This window comes from Podarcis raffonei, chromosome 3 (genome assembly GCF_027172205.1).
Source record: "Podarcis raffonei isolate rPodRaf1 chromosome 3, rPodRaf1.pri, whole genome shotgun sequence".
NCBI classification, from domain to species: Eukaryota; Metazoa; Chordata; class Lepidosauria; order Squamata; family Lacertidae; genus Podarcis; species Podarcis raffonei.
The window spans coordinates 12,052,501-12,075,223 of record NC_070604.1 but is presented as its reverse complement, the minus strand read 5'-3'; the positions used below and the strand labels follow the sequence as shown (position 1 = coordinate 12,075,223).

The window sequence follows — 22,723 nt, the reverse complement described above, 5'->3', positions numbered from 1 at the left end:
CTTTGGGGCAAGTCCAATCCTGTGGAATGCAACCTGACAATTGTAAGAATTCTGCAATCTTTTCTAGGGAAATCATCACAACCGTTTTGTCTGCTCAGGAGCCAGGGCCCATCTGTCGATTTTACTTGCTGACAGAAGGCTCCTTAGCTCCATGGGAAGGGTGATTGCTCAGTGATAGAGAACTTGTTTTGCATACAGGTGGTCCCAATCCCTGACAACTCCAGAAAGGGCTGGGAAAGATTCCCTATTTGAAACCATGGAGAGCCACGGCCAGTCATTGTGTAGACAAGGCTGATCTAGATGGATTATATGTGGCAGTTTCCTATATTTATTGCCAGCAACTTGCTTACATATTCCCTGGTGAAATTGGATCCACCGTTTGAGAACTGCCATGTGAAGCTATTGCCCCGTTTTGCCCCTTGTGCCCCATAATTCACCCCAAATGGTGTGCACAGCACTTTGCCTCCAGTGAGAACTTATCTCAAGGCACAGGACTCTTCAGCTTTCACCTCACACATCCGGAGGACACACAAGCTGTTTTGAACTACTCAACTCAACTCGAACTCAAAAGCAGTCACTGCTGTAAGTGGCAGCATGGCACGGTGTCAACGCCAGAGTGGACCCCCAAGGTTTGCTTGTGCTGCCAGGAGGACCCAATCCTTTCACCATTACACAGAGAAATAGGAACCTAATCCTTGCACTGCTACATGTCGCAATCCAGTTGTTACAGCTGGTAAGAATCCTACATTTAGTACCCACCTGTAGGCAAGAGATGTTCCTGCATCATTGCTGCTGAACAGTCCATTGATACTGTCTAAGTGTTTGGCAGGTAAGAGGTAGGAAGAAGAACTGAATCCAAGTTCCCTTCTCCCTTCACAGCTCATTGCATTAATTCTCTGCTCAGTGAGGGGACATCATTGTCAATATTGTGTGAGAACACCTCTGGACCAGGGCTGTGAGTCTATCTGAGTCTATTTTGATGTACATACTAGTTAGTCTCGTTTGTATGACACACAAACATACCCCAAATCTAGTTAAAGATGAAAATATTTGAGTGCCCCTCTCCTAGAAAAAAGAGGAGCCTGATCCCCTTCCTCTGAATGTATTACATCTCTATTCACATCCAGTGATTACATTTTAGGTGTCTCTTAACAACATTTACAAAGGCCGTTTGAAGCCTAGTTGTGGCTTTAATAAGTTTCAATGAACCCCCCCCCCAAAAAAATCTGCCTTTTGTGGTTAAATGTCAACACCCATCCTCTGAAAAACACTGTCTATGGAAGGCAAAATATTTATTAAATGAAACTCAGCTACATGTCCCCATCTACCGTACGTAGCTGGAGTAGCATATAATTAGAAAGACAGATATCAGTATGGCGCAAGAAACACTTCAGTAGGGAAGTTAATTGATTCCAATAATGACATTTGACACAATCACACAGATGCCATGACACTGAGGACACTGGCCCCAGTGCAGATCAGTTGCAGAAGTCTGGTGGCATCCATAGAAGAGGCTGGGCTTGCCTCACTGCATCCCTTGCGTTTATCCACTTCACTGGAGTCTAGGTGGGCACCTTGATTATACATTTTGATTATAACCATCTTGATACAGTTAGTTCTCCCTTACTGAATTGGGGGCAACTTGTCTTGAAATTAAAAGTACTAGACCTAAATTCAAAATGGCTGTTTAGGACCTGGGTGGCAGTGGTAGTTAAATAGACCCAGTTGTTTGGGGTTCACAGCTTGCATTCTGTGGTGTGTCTGTCTTCTCCTGTGGTTAGAGCCATTCTTGTTGTTGAGGGTTATCATGAGAAGTCATTGTGCAACTGGCAGTGTACATGTTTCACCACCATGGCTAATAATTGGGTCTGTTCTAAGCAGATGGCACCAGAGCAGGTAATTCATGAATCAGGTTTAAGATCTCAGAAGTGTAGCAATGTAATTCAATATTTTGTTGTTAACGGACAAGCCAGCTTCATTCCAAGCAACAAAACCCACTATTTTTATCGTTCCATCCAAAGATGGAAAGAGGTTGGGAAGAACTCAAGCAAAATATAGCCTTTAGGCTACAGTCCTCAAACCCACTCACTCTGGAATAGTTCCATTGACCTTATTAGTGATAACTTTATGGAGCAAGAAGCCTTGAGGAGCACACCACATTAATGACTGACAGCTGGATAATCTGGCTGCTTCGGAGATGCTCATTAAGAGCTTTTGTCTCCCTGCTTCTTCTTGTTGGTCTTCTCAATCATGGTCTCCACAATCATGGCGGTTTCTTCGTAGGTCTGAATTTTGTCGTCCGAGAATTTCTCGATGGATTCCACCACTTCCACTTTCTCGTAACTCACGGTGCTTGGTGGGCTCAGCTCCTTGAAAGAGAGGCTACCTGCCCTGCCATACTCCTTGCCTATGTATACGCCTGCTTCAGTTCGGTCACTAGGACCCATTGGGGTCATTGGCCCATGTTCCTCGATCCCCGGCTGTTTTGCTGGCTCTTCGTGTTTCCCTTCAGGCTTCCCCCACTGTTCAAAGACATCTTCCTTCGCTTTGTCTTCTTCTGGTTTATACTCAAATTTCAGGTCTTCTGGCATCTTGCGCCCCTCTTGTGTTTCTTGGGCTTCGAGTTCACCTTTGTCGCTCTCAAGAGGTTCTGGTAGCTCTGATATTGGTTCTACAACACCTCCACTGGGCATCGTGCCTTCGCTGTCAGAGACAGTGATTCCACCTCCAGAAGGGATGGGTGAAGAGTAGAAGCAGGGGTCATCATAACTCCCTTCTCCGGTGACAAGTACATACCGCCCTTTAGTATAGAAGTCGCTTTTGGGTTCTGGTCTCTGGTAGCATCTGATCCTCTCTCTCACTATGTTGCACAGTTTATCAAAAGCTTTGCTTATCTGTGCTCCATCAGGCACATCCTCTGCAGCCCTCTCTTGCTCCACGTCTTCAACTTCATCCTGCCTGTGTTCACTTGTGATCATTAATCCCTCATGCTTGAAATCCAGCTGATCATGATCAAGGCCTTCCAGAGGCCGGTCATACAATTTTTCCGATGGAGCACCATTGGCGAGGTCTTTAGCGGTGATCTCCTTCCTCCTTGAGATCTTCTTCGGCAGACTTCTTTGTCTGGTCTTTGCACTGGTGATGTCTTGAGCAACCAACGTAATGTCTGTGGAGAAGGGGAAAGGAGGGGAAACGGACATAGCCATTGTGTGAGAGCCAACAGAAGATAATGATAATAATTTATTATTTATACCCTGCCCATCTGGCTGGGTTTCCCCAGCCACTCTGGACGGCTCCCAACAGAATATTAAAGGTAAAGGTACCCCTGCCCGTACGGGCCAGTCTTGACAGACTCTAGGGTTGTGCGCCCATCTCACTCAAGAGGCCGGGGGCCAGCGCTGTCCAGACACACTTCCGGGTCACGTGGCCAGCGTGACATCGCTGCTCTGGCGAGCCAGAGCCGCACACGGAAACGCCGTTTACCTTCCTGCTAGTAAGCGGTCCCTATTTATCTACTTGCACCCGGGAGTGCTTTCGAACTGCTAGGTTGGCAGGCGCTGGGACCGAACAACGGGAGCGCACCCCGCCGCGGGGATTCGAACCGCCGACCTTTCGATCAGCAAGCCCTAGGCGCTGAGGCTTTTACCCACAGCGCCACCCTCGTCCCTTAACAGAATATTAAAAACACGATAAAACATCAGACATTAAAAACTTCCCTAAACAGGGCTGCCTTCAGATGTCTTCTAAAAGTCAGATAGTTGTTTATTTCCTTGACAACTGATGGGAGGGCGTTCCACAAGGCAGGCTACTACTACTGAAAAGGTCCTCTGCTTGGTTCCCTCATTACTCGCATTGAGGGAACTGCCAGAAGACCCTCGGAGCTGGACTTCAGTGTCTGGGCTGAACAATGGGGGTTCGCTCCTTCAGACATACTGGGCTGAGGCCGTAATAATTTTCAGTCGTCATTTCAAATAGCAAAAGCATTCATTGCACTATACATACATATGCATCTTCCTACATACATAAAAATCCAAGGCAATTGTCATGCTCAGCAGTTTGTTTAATGCATGTGCAGTGAGGGGGTAGAGATTTGGGGAACTGTGAGAGGGTAACTCCATTAAATAGGTTTGCCCTGACTTTGGAAATTATAGGGACAGAACCACCCAAACTGTATAGAAATTTAGTCATGTATGTGACTACAGCGGCAGGAATGTTACTTGCCCAAAAATGGAAAGAAGAAGTCCCAGCAAAAGAAGAATGGACACAAAATATGCAGAAATGATGAAACTTACCAAAAAAATAAGAAATCAAGATAACAAACTTTTTATAAAAGAATGGAAATGGTTTATGGAATATTTACAAAGAAACTGTAAAGAGATAGGAACATTGGCAGGATTATTGTAATCGCCTGCAGTTATATAAGAGTATATATTTAAAGTAGATGAATAAATGAGTAAATTAAGCTAATCTGGAATATGCAGAAAATATAAAAAAACAAATTTAAAGAACCGCAGAAAGAGGGGGAAGGAAGTTGAGTTTTGAAATGTTAAAATGATTTTAAAATTATTGAAATGTATAAAACTGAAAATCTTAAATGAAATTATTATTATTATTATTATTAGTAGTAGTAGTAGTAGTAGTAATAATAGGCTTGCCCTGAAAGGCACCTGAATCTAATTCCTCCCCCATCCTAGCCTTAGGTCATTACCTTTCCTTCCAAGAGCTGTAGTCTGTGTGGTTTTGTAGCTTTGTGTAAATAGTGTCACAGGGGTTCCAACAATGGCAGAATTCAACCTGGAACAGAGGGAAAGGAGTTGTAATAAATGCCTTGTGAAATAATGCATTGAAAAACAATGAAGGCTATGCAAATCAAACAAAACAGGTACAGCAGCATCTGCATAATTATGGATCTTTATTTCTCTGCATAATGTATGGGCGTCTTCCAAATAAGTTATTTTTATTCTTTTGTGTTGCCTCAAGCGGAATACATGGAGAGTATTATGACATCACATTCTCCAGTGCCCACTTCCTTGCTGGCTAGAATTGTTAGAAACAGAGGAGGATGCTTTCATCACAGCAATATTTCACGGGTTACAGAAGCAGTCCTACTTATTTTAGGGTTGCCACCATGTCCTCTTTTCCCCAGACACATCCTCTTTTTCACGGGTATGTAAAATTAGAGTCTTGGCATAGCAATCCAGAGTTGAAAGTAGAAATCCACAAATGTGTCCTCTTTTTTGCTCTTCGAAATATGGCAACCCTCACTTATTTTGAATAGATCTCATGGAATACCATCCTGCACACCTACAGAAGTTGACTGCACACCTGAGGGCAGCAGACTCACTTGAGTCTGTGGATGTGTTAATGGTGAAGCACATGGGACGCGGGTGGTGCTGTGGTCTAAACCTCTTGGGCTTGCCGATCAAAAGGTTGGCGGTTCGAATCCCTGTGACTGGGTGAGCTCCCATTGCTCAGCCCCAGCTCCTGCCAACCTAGCAATTCAAAAGCATGCCAGTGCAAGTAGATAAATAGGTAAGGTAAATGGCATTTCTGTGCGCTCTTGTCTCTGTCACTGTGTTCCGTTGCGCCAGAAGCGGTTTAGTCATGCTGGCTGCATGACCCAGAAAGCTGTCTGTGGACAAACGCCAGCTCCCTCAGCCTGAAAGCAAGATGAGCGCCACAACCTCATAGTTCTCTTTGACTGGGCTTAACCATCCAGGGGTCCTTTACCTTTTACCCAGCTCCTGCCAACCTAGCAGTTCGAAAGCATGTCAAAGTGCAAGTAGATAAATAGGTACCGCTCCGGCGGGAAGGTAAATGGTGTTTCCGTGCGCTGCTCTGGTTCTCCAGAGAGCAGCTTAGTCATGCTGACAACATGACCCGGAAGCTGTACGCCAGCTCCCTCAGTCAGTAAAATGAGATGAGTGCCACAACTCCAGAGTCGTCCACAACTGGACCTAACAGTCGCGGGTCCCTTTATCTTTAAAGCACATGCTACATGCAGCTCTGCCTATTGCTCTTTGCATCATCTCTGTGAGGCAGCTGCCTAACTCTGCCTAATAGCAGGACCGGTTCTGCTTTGGTGTTAATATTAACCAAGGTACCACCAATTTCATAGGAAACTTCAAATGTCGTTTTTGGTTTGTGGTTTTGTTTGAAAGAGGCTTCTTAAAGACACAGCAATACACTGAACCCATGAACATCTCCAGCGCCCCCCAAATCTCTCACCTGCTTTCTTCATTTTCAATAATACGTTTGTAGCGCTCAAGTTCACTCTCCAGAGACTGCTTATAAATGGAGAGCTGGCGGCAGTCGTTGGTGTATTTTTCCAAGGTCCTCTCAGCATCTTCGATGCCCTTTCTCAGAGTGTCGATCTGCTCATTGTACAACTGAATCTCATCGTCATAGCTTTCCTGGGTGTTTTTAATAGCCTGTTCCAGCATTGTTGTCTGGTAAAAAAAAAAAAGGAAATGAAAGAGAGGACTTTGAGCATTTATCACCTGGAAAACTTTGCACTGGTACCCTCTCAGCTGGTCACTGTCTGCCTGTTTCAGTCATAAATTCACTGACTTTAAGCCAGGGGCTGTGCTTTGCCTATTTACACTAGAGAGGTTATGTTTGAGTTTCGTTGCAAAACTTTGCCACATGTCGTTCTGATGAAAACACGGGCAACAAAGCAAACTCTAGAACGCAGTGATTTGACCTGGCTGCAAAAACTAAAGTTAATTTCAGAGACAAGGACAGGTGAGGAAGCAAGTATTTTGCAGATTAGGTTACGTGACTATCTGGTGAAGCAAAAATCCTTCGCCAAAAAGCATTTTTGTGGAATATAAATCTGCCACCAGGTGGCGATCAATCACTTGAAAAGCAAAGGCTTTGCCTGCTGTGGACACATTTTATTCCTTTCTTGCTGCTCCAAGAACACTTTTTTTTTAAAAAAAAAGGTTCTATGGGCACCACTCAGGTAGCCTTGAAGAGTACATTATAGATGAAATCACCTTTAATTTCATTTTAACGTGTACCTCCTTAAAACCTTGGAATATGTTTTCAAACACCAGACTTGGAGAGCTGGATGAGGCTGGGTAGTCCCCTCCAAAAAAACCCCCCACAAACGAAAAGCAAAGGACCCTCATAGCTCATAAGAACATAAGAACAGTCCTGCCAAATCAGGCCAGTGGCCCATCTAGCCTGACATTTGGTTTTCATAGTGGTCAGCCCAGATGCTAATGAGAAGACCACAAGCGGGAGCAGAATCACTTGCGATTCCCCCAAAACTGGTGTACGAAAAGCATGGCGGAGGCAGAGCACAGCCATCATAGCAAAAAGCCACTGATTGTCCTATCGATTTGTTTTATCCTCTTTTCAAGCCATTCAAGTTGGTGGCCATCACTCCCTCTGGTCAGAGCAAATGCTGTAGTTTAATTGTGCACTAGATGAATAAGTACTTTATTTTGTCTGTCTTGAACATTCAGCACAATTGGATGTCCCCGAGTTCTAGTATGAGGAGAGAGTGGGGAAACTTTTCTCCATCTCCTTTTTCTACACCAAAAATAATTTTATACACTTTTATAATGTTTCCTCTTACTCACATTTTCTCTAAATTAAGGTAAAGGTAAAGGGACCCCTGACCATTAGGTCCAGTCGTGACCGACTCTGGGGTTGTGATGCTCATCTCACTTTATTGGCCGGGGGAGCCGGTGTACAACTTCCGGGTCATGTGGCCAGCATGACCAAGCCACTTCTGGTGAACCAGAGCAGCACACGGAAATGCCGTTTACCTTCCCGCCGGAGCAGTACCTATTTATCTACTTGCACTTTGATGTGCTTTCGAACTGCTAGGTTGGCAGGAGCTGGGACCGAGCAACCGGAGCTCACCCCGTCGCGGGGATTCAAACCACTAACCTTCTGATCAGCAAGTCCTAGGCTCAGTGGTTTAACCCACAGCGCCACCCACGTCCCTCATTTCTCTAAATTAAAAAGGCCCAAATGCCTGTAAGCTTTCCAAGTAGGGGATAGTTGCTCCATCAACTTGATCTTTTTGGCAGCCCTTTTCTGAACTCCCCCCCCCCAGCTCTACAATATCATTTTCAAGTGAGGCAACCAGAAATGTACACACTATCCAAAGTGTGCCCACATCATAGACATTATTTTTATTTTCAATCTATTTCCCAATAATCCCTAGCATGGCATTTGCCTTTTTCACAGCTGCTGCACCCTGAGTAAGTATATTCATTGGACTATGCAATATGACCCTCGAGTCTCACTGCTGGTCAGCATAGCTGTCAACTTTTCCCTTTTCTTGTGAGGAATCCTATTCGGAATAAGGGAATTCCCCTTTAAAAAAGGGAAACGTTGACAGCTATGCTGGTCAGTCCCCACCAATTCAGACCCTGTGACTGTATGTATGTGTGAAATGAGGGGGTGTGGGCATTTTTTCCATCACCTTACACTTGCTTACATTGAATTGTCTTTTGCATTTTATTACCTGCTCTCCAAGTTTGGAGAGAACAATTTGGAGCTCCTTGGAATTCAGTACCTCTTTTTTTTTAATGTCACGAACAATTTGGTATCATCAGCAAACCTGGCTGCCTCACAGCTCATTGCTAACCCTAGATCATTTATGAGCAAGTTAAGAAGAAGAAGAAGCAGAGTTTGGATTTGATATCCCGCCTTTCACTCCCTTTAAGGAGTCTCAAAGCGGCTAACATTCTCCTTTCCATTCCTCCCCCACAACAAACACTCTGTGAGGTGAGTGGGGCTGAGAGACTTCAGAGAAGTGTGACTAGCCCAAGGTCTCCCAGCAGCTGCAAGTGGAGGACCGGAGACGCGAACCCAGTTCCCCAGATTACGAGTCCATCGCTCTTAACCACTACACCACAGTGGCTCCTGGTTAAGAAGTTAAGAAGCATGGGTCCCAGGACTGATACTTGGGGGACTCCAGTTTTTACATCCCCCCATTGGGAGAACTGGGTTAAATCCAGTTGCCCTGACAGTGAACCACTTGTAGGCTTTCCTTCCTTGCAGATATATGTATGTGTGGCAACAAATGCATATGTTTGACTGGGTATGAATGCATGAGCTAACTAAATGAGTTAACTTTTTAATATACCCTCTAAACACTCATGCTCACTGGCTACATTCGAATGAAGGAAAGCTACTGCATATCAACCTAAGCAAGCTGTGTTTCCTTTTTATAGAGTACAGATAATTGAACAAACTTAGTTCCATTACATTCTTCATTAAATTATCTTTCCATTGATATATAATTTTATGGTATTACTCCAAAAAGAAGTGGTGTTGTGAGCCATCAAACCTCAGAAATACACTTTTCCCAAAAGGTTCCCACAATTTTGGCCACTTCGAAGTGTTGAAAGCATTTCACATTAAAGCTGGGCGGAATACGCCCCCCCCCCCAGTTTTGCAGGATCATTTATTTGCTGAGAAAGTGGGGAGGAGGATGAAAGGAATAATGTATCACTTGACACGATAATTTGCCCCTGACCCCATATTAGCTATTGACTTTGGTATATTGTTCCACTGGGACCTTGACAAAAGATACTGAACTCATTCATCCACACTGTGGACCAAGTGCAGTCCTGAACAAGAGCATTCCTGACAGGGGCTGGAGAAGTTAAAATTTTATTATACCTCCCATCTCTCTTGGATGAGAATGTCAACTGGCTTTGGATCAAAAAAATCTAACGGGAGGAATTTCGTGAATTTAGCTCTTTAACTCTTGACCGTGAAGGCAGCTGTGTTAAAATGTCAAACACACCCAAGCAGTCAGCTTGCAAACTGATGCAGAATTATCCTAGATGGTGTGCAAATTATTGGCTTGGATCGAAGCTAGCTTGGAGGCAGGGGAATGCATGAAAACACAGTATTTCATAAGAAACCACAGGATAGACACGGCTTGTTGTGGCTAACAGTGCGTGTACACAGGTTCCCAAAACAGTTTTGGGGCATACTGGATGCAGAGTAAACAGGAGTGTGTAGGTAAAAAGGTAAAGGACCCCTGGACAGTTAAGTCCAGTAGAAAGTGACTATGGGGTACGGCGCTCATCTTGCTTTCAGGCAAGGGATCCGGCGTTTGTCCACAGACAGCTTTCCGGGTCATGTGGCCAGCATGACTAAGCTGCTACTGGCACAACAGAACACTGTGATGGAAGCCAGAGTGCACTGAAATGGCGTTTACCTTCCCACCATAGTGGTACCTATTTATCTACTTGCACTGGTGTGCTTTCGAACTGCTAGGTTGGCAGAAGCAGGGACAAAGCAAAGGGAGCTCACCCCATCGTGGGGATTTGAACTGCCAACCTTCTGATCTGAAAGCCCAAGAGGCTCAGTGGTTTAAACAGGAGTGTGTACACAGGCCTAACACAACTATATTTCTGGGGAAAGTACCTCAGTCTGCAGTTTAGTTTTCTGAGCCTGGAGCTGACATAGGATGCTCTTGTATTCTTCTAACTGGCTTTGAAGAATCGGTATCCTCCTCTCAGTTATCAGCTTCTCCTAAGATGAAAGCAGAAAGAGGGAGGGTTGCGCAGGGGGAATCGGATTGTGTGCAAGTACCACTGAAAATCTGATTATGCGTGGAAAGGGACATGAAAAAAGCACGACTAGGCCAAGTGCTTCCAGCAGGAGTGCTATCAAAGTCATGCGGTTTTCAGAAATTCCACTTGATTTGAAGGGACACACATTGTGGTGAAATGATGAATAGCAAAAGACCATTAATGTACAAGCAAGAAATATTGACAGGATTTCAAAGGGCAGCTCTTGGAAAGTGAAACAGAACTAGGTTGATTTCACGGAATGCCATTTAGCATTTCCGGGTAGTCGTTCTTTTGAATTTGAATTTGATTTTTTTGCATGCCGCCACACAACGTTGCCATTATGCAGCTCATGTTTCAGAATAGTGTACACGTGCACGACTTTTTCTTCTACCACAAAAAAATCCAACTTTTGTTAAAGATCCAGATGGATTCCTGATATGTTCAGTGGTGTGGCGTGTGGATTGCATCAACCTGATTTTTGTATGGAAAAGGTGGGAGCTGGTGGGTGTGGTTTGGGAGACATTGGTTGTGTGTCACTTTTGTCAAAATGGTGGAAGCAGAGGTGGAGCTAGCTGCTCCGGCACCTGGCGGCATGGCTAGCCACCACATGGGGAGGGGCTAGTGTCCCAGGGGTGCCACCCATGGCGAGTGTCCCAGGGGGCGGGGCAGCAATGTCACCCCCCCCAGGGATGACACCTGTGGTGGACGGCCCCCACCACACCCCCTTCCTCCGCTACTGGGTGGAAGCTGTCCGTTTGCAAGCTCAACTCAGAGGGGAGATGAGGGCAGGGAGAGACGATAACGCTAAGGTCAAAGAACAGCAATATACATATACAATACATATACAATGTTCTAACAAACCAGAAGCTTTTCTTTTAGGTATTGTAGGACCAGAGATCCTGAAGGAGCAGACAAAACTATTTTTGTACGCTACCACGGCTACATGGACTCTCTTAGCGCAGAAATGGAAAGATGGTACAACTCCGACTAAAGAAGAGTGGCAGACAGAATTGATGAATTATGCCGAGATGGCAAAACGTACAGGATGGGAAACCAGGAAGAGGAGGTTGTTAATAAAGAATGGGGAAAGTCTATAATTTGTTTGAAAATGCTACTGTAAACAATTGCGTACATTGTTAGGGTTGACGGAAAACTTGTAGTGAAAATTTGAGCTCTGGATTGACAAAGGATTTATAAAAACAGAGTTATGAAAGAGATGCAGAAGGGAAAATCATTACATTAAGATCCACAACTGGGGGTGGGGGAGTCAAAATGGATTATATGTTGATGTATTTAATTCATTATTTTATGTAAAACAGAAAATGCAAAAAAAAATTATTTTAAAAAGAACAGCAATATACTGCTGTGCAATGGTTGCCCGCCAAGAATACCCATGTAATCCTCCAAATGTTGCTTCACCAATCCTCAATCACTCCATTTTGCTTTTACCCTTTCACTACTATTTGAAAATTGGATCCTTCGCCACAAACATTGTCGGTGAAATAAAACACTTACCTCACTGGCTCCAGCTGTGATGGTGGATACGCGAGGAGTCGTTTGCATGATTTGCTGTAAAATACTGACGTAGGTCTGTATTTCCATGAGGTTCTGTGGCAGAGCAAAATGATTTACGTTTGAAAGAATCAAAGGCAGGATCTCCATTCGAGGGACTCCCCTCTCAACTCAATTCCCCCCCCCCCCCCGTGTGTAGATCCATCCTAGGTAAATAAGGAATTGTTCTAGACAAGTGAGACCTGCAACAAAACATTGCACTGTGGAATACCTCCTGTTCAGAGATCCATCCTTCTGGTTTTCTACTCCCCTCCTTCAACAGTCATCTTGCTTTCTTTGGCCACTGACCATTCATAGTCCTCATTGGCTTGTTTTGGGGTCCCCCCACTAGGGTTTCTCCCCCAAGATTTTCTGTTCATAGCCACAGCTCTGTAGCACCAGAAGGTAGATCAACTTCCACTATATCATCCCACTATGGCTTTTAATCTGCTATGAAGGTGCCATAAATAGAGGGGGAAGAAAATGGGAGATAGAACTTTGTTCATTGGCTGAAGGTCCCTTGTCAGCCAGAGGTCAAGAGCCTACTCTCTGTTGTCTACACTTCTTGGCAAGCAAAGAAAACTAAGAAGAAATCAAAGCTCCCCTGTTAGTTCACAGAAATTACCTTTTTGTATCTGTCCTTTGCAGCATTAACATCATCCTGCAAGAACTGTGATTCAATCTGTAGTTCCAGATTACACAGCAAAGCTTCATCGGCTTCCTGTAATAAAAGCATTTCTTTTTGTTATTTTGACTTTACCAACACGTTCTCTATTTTGTATATTTATATTTCCAGTGTTCCCTGTTTTAATGTTTTGAATGTTTGCTGTGAACCGCTTTGGGCACAGTTGCGTGTAAGTAAAATCAACCCATCAATGAGTGTTCCAGTTTTACACATGCACAGCCAATCACATGCAGCAAGCATTGGCCCAAGTTGTGCTATCTGCCTCAAACGTTCAGCTGCCAGTGCTCAGACAGAACCACCATATTTAGGGGTTGCAAAACAGTGACATTCCTGGCAAGGACATGTGATGGGGAGCCATTCAAAGAGAACTGCTTTTGTGACATGGCCCAACAAACTAATCCAAAGTGTCTGCTGTGCTGTTCAAAAATGTGTAGATGCTTGCTCTTTCCATTATATCATGGAATGCAGAACTGGCCAGGTCTGCTGATGTGCCAGGAATGATAAAGATAAAAACTTAGCATGGGCTTTTGCTCTGGGCCTTGTTATCTGCACTGTGAGCAAATGAGATTAATACAGACCACAACCAGAACATTCTAAGCCAGCGACCAGCCATTTGCTCAACATTTCTGCATTCTTTCCTATGACTTTTTGAGATATGAATCAGCAGCAAAACAGTGAGCTCATCAGCCCACTGGCACTATATGAACATCTATATGAAGCCGCTGGGAGAGATCATCAGGGGAGCTGGGCTGGGTGTTCATCAGTATGAGGATGATACCCAGCTCTACCTTCCTTTTAAATCGGAATCAGTGAAGACGGTGAAGGTCCTGTCTGGAGGCGGTTGGGGGATGGATGGCGGCTAACACATTAAGGTTGAATCCTGACGAGACAGAAGTACTGTTTATGGAGTCAGGGAGCAGGCAGGTGTAGAGGACTCCCTGGTCCTGAACGGGGTATCTGTACCCCTGAAGGACCAGGTGCGCAACCTAGGAGTCATTTTGGAATCACAGCTGTCCATGGAGGCACAGGTTAATTCTGTGTCCAGGGCAGCTGTCTACCAGCTCCATCTGGTACACAGCCTGAGACCCTACCTGCCCGCAGACTTTCTCGCCAGAGTGGTGCATGCTCTGCTTATCTCCCTCTTGGACTACTGCAATGTGCTCTATGTGGGGCTACCTTTGAAGGTGACCTGGAAACTACAATTAATCCAGAATGAGGCAGTTAGACTGGTGACTGGGAGTGGCAGCCGAGACCATATAACACTGAAAGAAATACATTGGCTCCCAGTATGTTTCCAAGCACAATTCAAAGTGTTGGTGCTGATGTTTAAAGCCCTAAATGGCATCGGCCCAGTATACCTGAAGGAGAGTCTCCACCCCCATCATTCAGCTTTGAGGTCCAGTTTTGAGGGCCTTTTGGCGATTCCCTCCCTGTTTCTTCTCATGAACCAACACCCCTTCCAGCAAAGGAAAGCCACATACAGAGCAACGGCATCTCTGACAGTAGCTTCAGATGCAGTCACATAGTGAAACTGATTCTAGACCCACCAATCTAGCCGCATGCATCTTGTGATGTGGATCAGAATGCGAGCACTCACTTATATCTGGATCCAGTGCTTGTGATTTGTGGTGCAGGCGCATCAAGGTGATCCCCCAAAAAGGGCTGGGTAACCATCAGACCAAAACAGATGCTTGAGATAAAAGAGGCCATAATTTCATTGGTTGCAGCGAGGTAAGTAGGCTTGGCATTGCATTCTAGCATAGGTCTGTTTTCTGTTTTGAGCCTAGGTGTTCTGTTTGGGGGGGGCGGGACCCATCCCAGCACACCCACAGAGGAATGACTTTGAGAGTTGACCAGCAGAGAGGACCCAGTGTGGTGAGGGCCATGCGCTGGCAACCTGAGATGTACGACAGCTGGCTCGGCCCCACCTGCCCAAGCTGTGGCCGAGTGCTGGTGCATTAGCTCAGAACCCCATAAGGGTATCCAACTTGTGAGGAGAACCAGAGCTTATAGTGTTAATAGCTCAGAGTGCGTCCTGCCCACTGGGGGGGGGGGTAGTCTCACATACGAGGATTGTTCTTTGTTATGTGAGACAGAACACTTTTGTTTTGTGCTCCGAGGGAGTCAATCATGCCTCCTGGATGATTTATTTCCCTGCTGTAAATAAACCGCTCTTAGATTAGAAAGAAGCTGTGTATGGACTGTTATTTCTACACCCACACAAGGCACACACTGCTGTTTGCGATACTCTGCTCGAAGCTGGGAAAAGTCCAGAGGCACAGGGAAGCCTGCCGGACATTTGAATCTCACACTACTCAACCTCACCTCACAACCAAGAAGAGTCAAATTGTACTCCAGCCATGAGAAACCAGAGACCACGTAAAGCTTCAGGGAAAGACTTTAAACCAAGTGAGAGTTGCTGGGGAAGTCTGCTCACCCCTCTTGGTGCGGCGGCATTGCAGGGCATCAGAGGCTTCACTGGGGCCTCGACGAGAGAACTGGAACAGCAGTGCCCTCCCTGATAGGCGGTGAGGGCTTAAGCCCTCTCCACCTATCAAAGCCTACACCCTGCTTTGGCGAATCTGGGGATGCGGGCTGTGCCCAGGGGGCTTCCCTCAGATCCGCCTCTTGCCCCATTTAAGCTGCCCACACCTGGGGAACTACCTGTTCGTTCCTTCGCCGGGTTTCCCCACCCACCCACCTTCGGTTTAAGCTGATAGTCAATGACTTTGCTGTGGCTACGGCGGTCACCACTCTCTATGGGGCCGGATAGGAATTTGCCCACCAGGCTAACTGGCACCAACCCGGTGGTTTTGCCTACCTCATAGCAATCGTCACAACTGGTTGGGCATTGGGGCAATCCTTTGTTTTGGATGGAGAGGAGGTTGTAGTCTCTGCCTGCCCCTCCTAACGCTGCGGTGTCCCCTTAAAGGGATTCAGGGAGAGTGGCCATGTCCGCATGCCCTGGCAGGGCCAGGGCAAAAGGCACTCGCCTAGACTGCTCTCTGTGGGGGTCACCCTATTGGATGTAAGTCTTCAGAACCCCCACCTGGATTGACCACGTGTCACTTCTGGTGGGCAGGCCAGAAGTATTTAGATTGCCCCATGCCCAAGCCAAACCTCTTTCATCTGTATTCAATAAAGTTGTGGCCTGTTTTGATCCCAAAACCAGTCTTATTGGTCTCTTATTTGCATGAGTTGAGATATGGGGAGCCCAACGCTTGGTCCTGCAAGCTCATTGAGGGGGAAAAAGGCCCAGTTTGGTGAACATCAAGACCCTTTTAAGGCTGATGCTCCATCTTCTCCCCAAGATCCCACAAGGCGAAAACAAGAGCAAGCAAGGTCTTGCAAGATTCAGGGGGAGTCTGGGTCTCCCTTGTCACTGTAGCCAGCTGTGCCACCTCATACATTGATCCTTGGTGTCCAGGAGTACACAGACCTGTAAGAAGTTGAGCATGACTAGAGTAGATTGGCCCATGAGTCTCTCCCCCTCCCCCGACCCTTTGCATTATTGTTTCTGTGCAATACTTTCCCCAGACTCCTAGTCCTAAAAGGTGATTTCAGCAAGTGATTAATCAACATTCTTTCCCATAAGCGGTAGATACAAGACAAGAACCTGACAGGTTGGCAGAGCTGTTGATTAATGCTTCCTTTCATTGGCAAGTCCTGATTTCTGAATCTACTCAGGTACATCCCTCGGGATACTGTTTCCGGTCCACATTCTCAGAAAAAAACTAGCCAAGCAAAACACTTTCAGCTCTTCTGTGGGCAATCCGCTGCAACCTCTGGTCTTCAAAGTCTTAATACACCAGTCTAAAGGTGATGGACGTGATTAAATGGTGTCTCATTGCATAAGGAGCAGCTAATTAAAATGCAACATATGTCTGAATTTCGACCTTCAGCAAAATTAAGTTCATTGTTGAGTACAAAACACCAAGTGAAGCTGGTAGAAGATGCTCCAAGCCACTGAGGCCTCTTGGGTCTCTAGTGATAACGCCAAGTCTTAAAGCATCCCCAAGCTGGGCACCTCCTCCTTCAGAGGGGGCATCGGAAACCACAAACTCACAGTGCTTCCATCTTGTCAGGACAGTTTGAGTCTTTGTCCATCCCATTGCCCAGATACTGAGACCTCTAGTTAGAGTGCGGTATATTAATTCGATCAATCAATCAATAATATTTCAATAGTACGTTGGCTATCAGAAGGCCATTAATTTGATGTTGTACTTCAGACTACTTCAAATACAGCAAAAGGATAAATTGCACAACAAAACCAAGCAAAACTCACACACCCAATTAGCTAGCCTTTACAATTATTTTGCAATGCAATTATCCAGTCAAGTGGAAAAATGCACACATATTGAGGAATCTACATATTAGTGAAAATAACATACTGTTTTAGGGGAAACTGTGTTACTTTAGGGCAAATTGCTTTGTAAAAAATGTATATATTAGGCAGCATTCACCCCCTCTCAAAAGAAAAAAAACAGCTTAAGAAGAGCTGAACATTTGCAAGCAAAAACATAAACAGCTTATTTCAGTTAGAGAGAGATTTATATCCTGTCCTTCTAGTGCCTATTCTGCACCTGTTTCGTATGATGCGCAGGTAGGGAAAAAAGCTGGAAGGCTTGCTTCCATTCTATTTGTGTGCACGAATGAAGCCATGTGTTTGTGATCTTCCTCTCAAAAAGGTGACAGTATATGCTCATTGCTTTGCCCTTTCTAAGAGCTGGTACCACTGATTTTTAATTTGAACCGTGCAACTCCTTTTTGTGCTTGCAGATGCACCGGGAACAAATGCATTTGGGCAATGGCGAGCTGCCATCGTGGGAATTGCATTAACCATTTGATATTTACAATTTGTGACAGGTCAGCCTATGTCAGAGGAAAGTGTTTACTTCCTCGATTGAATTACATCTGCAAGCAAATGAGCCCTTGGTCGCCACAGCCACATGTCCAATACACAATTTAATTGTTATGTTTCTTTTACCCTCTGCTGGCACCTGCGCGGCGCAACAACCCCGTCGCACCTCTACGTCTGACACCAGCACTGCTCATAGCAGCTATTTGGGTGACGGGGTTCAGAGGAGAGCTGATGAGTCAAGAGAGTTTTATGTGCACATAAATGCCAAAGGGGAGGAGGGATTGGACTGTGGAAAACTTTCTTTAAGATGGAAACAGTTTGTCAAGAGAGGAAGGTGGTTGGCAATCATGCTGTGGGCCACCTCTTTTAAAGAGGCACTTGTATCATAAAAGCTAAAAATATAATAATATATACAGTGGACCCTCTAGTTACGTACCACTTTGGATACGTAACTTTCGGGTTAGGAACGCAGCAACACATCAGGGGAGTGACACATCAGAATATAATTGACAGAATGCTGGTAATTATTTCAATTAAACTGAAGAAGCATCTATCTAGCAAAGAGGTAGGAAAGGCACTCTAAAGCATCAATAGGAAGATAAACATGAAAAGCAAAAAAATAGCCATCCGAAATAGGGAATAGGGTCCATTTTTTCAGCCCATAAGTAAGAAAATAGCCCAGTAGGATAAAGCAGCTATTTTAATATTAGAATTTCTTCTCAAAGGAGAACAATGTTTTACAGCTATGTCCATTGCTGTAGCAAGACCTTATCTTCCCTGTTCAAAAAAGCATATTTCAGATTTCATTTGAAAAGAATCTGTTCTCAGGAGGTTTTATGTGTTTGCCATGGAAACTAGGTTTGTGCAAGAGCCTAGTGTTATACAGATATAGAGTGGGCCCTTTCCTTAAACAGACCATCCTGATAAAGTATTTTACAGGCCCTGGCTGATGTACAGATTTGACTGTGATGTAATCTGCTACAGAGTTTTTCCTTTCTTCTGAACCTTCAGATACCCAGATACCCAGAAGGCGCTCATTCAATGCTTTTCTAAAGGAGGCATGTGTGTTTGCTTCTCTGTGTGCATGCACATGCCCTCATAATACCTGCACAGTTCTTACATGGTTGTTTTTGCGGGATCCACAAGTCCTTCTTCGATTGACCTTAGTTTAGTATCTGGGCAATGGGATAGACGAAGACTCATAAACTGTCCCGACAAGATGGAACCTGTGAGTTTGTGGTTTCCGATGCTCCCTCTGAAGGAGGAGGTGCCCAGCTTGCGGGTAATGCTTTTAAGACTCGGCATTATCACTAGGGACCCAAGATGCATCTTGGCTTGGAGCATCTTCTGCCAGCTTTACTTGGTTTATCAGCTGCATCCTTTCCTGCGTAGAAATAGCCCACCTGGCTACAGTAATCCAGGTTGGATTCCTATATTGTGTTGTATGTGGGGCAGAAAAGCATCTGGAAACTCCAACTAGTGCAGAATTTGGCTGCCAAAGTTCTGGCTTCTTTAGCTAGATGGAGCCATGAATAATAATAATAATAATAATAATAATAATAATAATAATAATATGGGTGGCTCCCAACATAATATTAAAAACACGATAAAACATTAAACATCAAAAAGCTTCCCAGTACAGGGCTGCCTTCAGATGTTTTCTAAGAGTCATGTTGTTCTTTATTTCCTTGACATCTGATGGGAGGGCATTCCACACGGCGAGCGCCACTACTGAGAAGGCCCTCTGCCTGGTTCGCTGTAACCTCCCTTCTCGCAGTGAGGGAACTGCCAGAAGGCCCTTGAAGCTGGACCTCAGTGTCCGGGCTGAACGATGGGCTGAAACATGAGTTCCAGATGAACTACATTAGCTTTCTGTTCATGACCCAGCCCAATTCAAGGTGTGGTGCTTACCTTTAAAGCTTAAAATGGCTTGAGGCCCCAATAACTGAAGGAACGCCTCCTTCTAAACAAGCGTATGGTGCACTATGAGCATAAGGTCATTCTGCTTCATATTCAGAACAGAAGTACATAATGTATGTACAAAAGTTAGGTGTGTCTTTGTGGTGGCTCCAAATATGGAATAGCCTCTTGAGAGAGGTGCACCTAGGGTCAGATTTGTATTCTTTTCAGCACCAGGTTAGAAGTTTTTGATTTGATGAAGCATTTTAAAGGATGATATTTTCAGATTACATTACTGAATGAGTTTATTCCTCTTATTTTTGTTGTACTGTATTGTTGGTTTGTAGTTTGTTTCTGTATTATTATTATGCATATTGCCTTAGAATCCTTTTTTGGAAAAAGGTTAGTTTATGCATTTTTCAAATAAATAAACTAAATACAGTGGTACCTTGGGTTAAGAACTTATTTTGTTCTGGAGGTCTGTTCTTAACCTGAAACTGTTCTTAACCTGAAGCACCACTTTAGCTAATGGGGCCTCCTGCTGCCACTGCGCCGCCGCTGCACGATTTCTGTTCTCATCCTGAAGCAAAGTTCTTAACCTGAGGTAATATTTCTGGGTTAGCGGAGTCTGTAACATGCAGCGTGTGTAACCTGAAGCGTATGCAACCCGAGGTACCACTGTATTGTTAGAAAAATGCAGTTTGTTACACCTCAAGTAACCATGTCAACTTCAAAATGGTGATACCTGTGCCATGTGACTGCCTGGTTTTTGCTGGCAGCTATTGAACAGTGCCCATGACATGGTTGCTAACAAGGAACACCAGATGAAAGAAACATTGGCTGAGGGGAAGCAGATAGCCTTTGATATTGTGAACTTACCTTATTAAGTCGTTCAAGAGTAGTTTTCAACATCTGCTGATACTCACATTCATTTTTATATCTACGGAAAAAGAGAAGCAAAAAGGAAAATGTAAATAATAAAGATAATAAAAGAAATGGGTAAGTGGCTCAATGTGCTGTTTTTTGTTTCCAGGTAAAAGTGAATAATGGCAGAAACAAACAATTTGTCATAATTCGTCATTTATAACGATGAAAAAAATTGATAATATTATAACAGAAATTACAAGATAGAACAAAAACGTTTTGAAAACCAGGTATAATATCATCATGGGGGGCAGTGTTTCTAATAATTGTTATACCCCTGCTATTAGTTTGTTATCTTTTTATCAGTTATTTAGTCAGTTGTCATGGACTTCTGTGGATCAGTTGAAAATCCAGTCTTTGTTTTCAGTGAGGCACATAAGGGGGGGGGGGGACAGGATGAAAGAACATAAAAGAAAGAAGGGCAATTTTATGTGTGTCAGGAGGCAAGATTGAGATTATCAACTGGCAACTGTTGCTGTAGACCAGTGGTTCCCAAGCTGTTTTTGGCTACGCCCCACCTAAGCATCTCTAAAATCCTGATCCCCCCGCCCCCCGGTGACACATAATTCTTATTATTCAAAAAATGAACTATTCACGTGGGGGAAGCCTAAAAGGCCATTAACTGTCAATAACTCATTCTCAAATTGCCGCCCGCCCCCATGTTGGAAGCCATGGCTGTAAACAAAATACTTCATAAAATAGGGATGGGGAACCTCAGGATCAAGGACTGAATGTGGCCCTCCGACTTCTCAATCTGGCCCTCTGAACTGTTATAAGGTCTCTCCCTTACCGAGGATAGAGAAATTGCGGTGGGGGTTAGAAAACATTGGCTTTTGCCTGGCTGGGCAGTGGGGGGGACACATCTGTTGCACTGCTGAAAAAGTGTCGCCAGTCCTGCCATAAAGGCATCCTAAAGATCGCTAAGTTGTGCAAGTATTTATTTCTCAAAAATAATTATACACTGTCGTACGGCATGCACTCTCAATGCGACAGTCCTTGGAGTTCTGCTACCCACCAATCAATGTCAAGTGCAGAGTGGGGCTTCTAAATCTGCAAAACCAGGTCCCCAACAATTCATGTAGTGGGTTTATTATTCATTTGTTTGTTCATTGCATTTCTAACCCACCTTTGCTCCAAGGAGCTCAAGGTGGTGAACGTGGTCCACCTCATCTCCATTTCTATCCTCATAATCTAAGCCACATGCTAACTAAACTAAGCCACATGCTAACTGAGGCTCTATTGAAAACAAACAAACAAACAAATTTCTTTCCAGTAGCACCTTAAAGACCAACTAAGTTAGTTCTTGGTATGAGCTTTCGTGTGCATGCACACTTCTTCAGATACACTATTGGTTCAGAATGTAGCCAAGCACCAAATGAATACATGCACAGGCACCACCTAGTGATTACTTTGTGTGTGTGTGTGTGTGTGTGTGTGTGTGTGTGTGTGTGTGTGTGTGTTTACTTCTCTTCAAAAACCACAGGCAGCCTTATCTATGGCTCCAATACAGAGGGTAGCACTTGAATCAATGGATTCAAATAGCAAGCAAGGAAATTCCAACTAAACGTTAAGAATAACCCTCATTAAAGTTTTTAAAGCAAAGGTTGGGTGGCCATCTGTCAGGGATTCTTTAGCTGTGATGCCTGCATTGCAGCCGGTTCCAACCACATTGTTCTATAAAGGTAAAGGTAGAGGACCCCTGGACAGTTAAGTCCAGTCAAAGGCAACTATGGGGTTACGGTGCTTATCTCGCTTTCAGGCCAAGGGAGCCAGTGTTTGTCCACAGACAGAGTTCCAGGTCATGTGGCCAGCATGACTAAACTGCTTCTGGCACAATGGAACACCAGAGCATACGGAAATGCTGTTTACCTTCCCCCCGCAGTGGTAACTATTTATCTACTTGCACTGGTGTGCTTTTGAACTGCTAGGTTGGCAGAAGCTAGGACAAAGCAACGGGAGCTCATCCTGTGGTGGGGATTCGAACCGCCAACCTTCTGATCGGCAAGCCCAAGAGGCTTAGTGGTTTAGACCACAGCGCCACCCGCGTCCGTTTCCATGCACTCTGGTTTCCGTCACAGTGTTTCCCTCTCCTCTCGCCCACAGCCAACTTACTTGTTACGGAACTCATCCAGCATACGCTGAGCATCTTTCTCTTCCCGCTCCAACTTAGCTCTGTCGGAGGCCAGTTCGCGAACCCGCTGGCGGTTCAGGTCGATCTGAGCTGCGAAAGCCTCTTCCAGCCCGGCCAGC

General features: G+C 44.8%; 1 protein-coding gene across 1 annotated transcript in view; it reads right to left on the bottom strand.

Annotated features, from left to right (window-relative positions):
• Positions 1-1,275: 1,275 nt before the first annotated feature.
• The window catches only part of BFSP1 (beaded filament structural protein 1), a 21,914-nt gene continuing 466 nt past the window's right edge, over positions 1,276-22,723 (bottom strand). The window contains exons 1-8 of the mRNA XM_053380568.1: positions 22,586-22,723; positions 20,429-20,489; positions 12,730-12,825; positions 12,069-12,161; positions 10,405-10,512; positions 6,229-6,449; positions 4,709-4,794; positions 1,276-3,166 (exon numbers count right to left, since the gene is read on the bottom strand). The exon at positions 22,586-22,723 is cut by the window's right edge and continues 466 nt beyond it. Of these exons, the coding sequence (XP_053236543.1) occupies positions 2,205-3,166; positions 4,709-4,794; positions 6,229-6,449; positions 10,405-10,512; positions 12,069-12,161; positions 12,730-12,825; positions 20,429-20,489; positions 22,586-22,723 (1,765 nt within the window). The 3' untranslated portion in view covers positions 1,276-2,204. The remainder of the gene's footprint in view (positions 3,167-4,708; positions 4,795-6,228; positions 6,450-10,404; positions 10,513-12,068; positions 12,162-12,729; positions 12,826-20,428; positions 20,490-22,585) is intronic.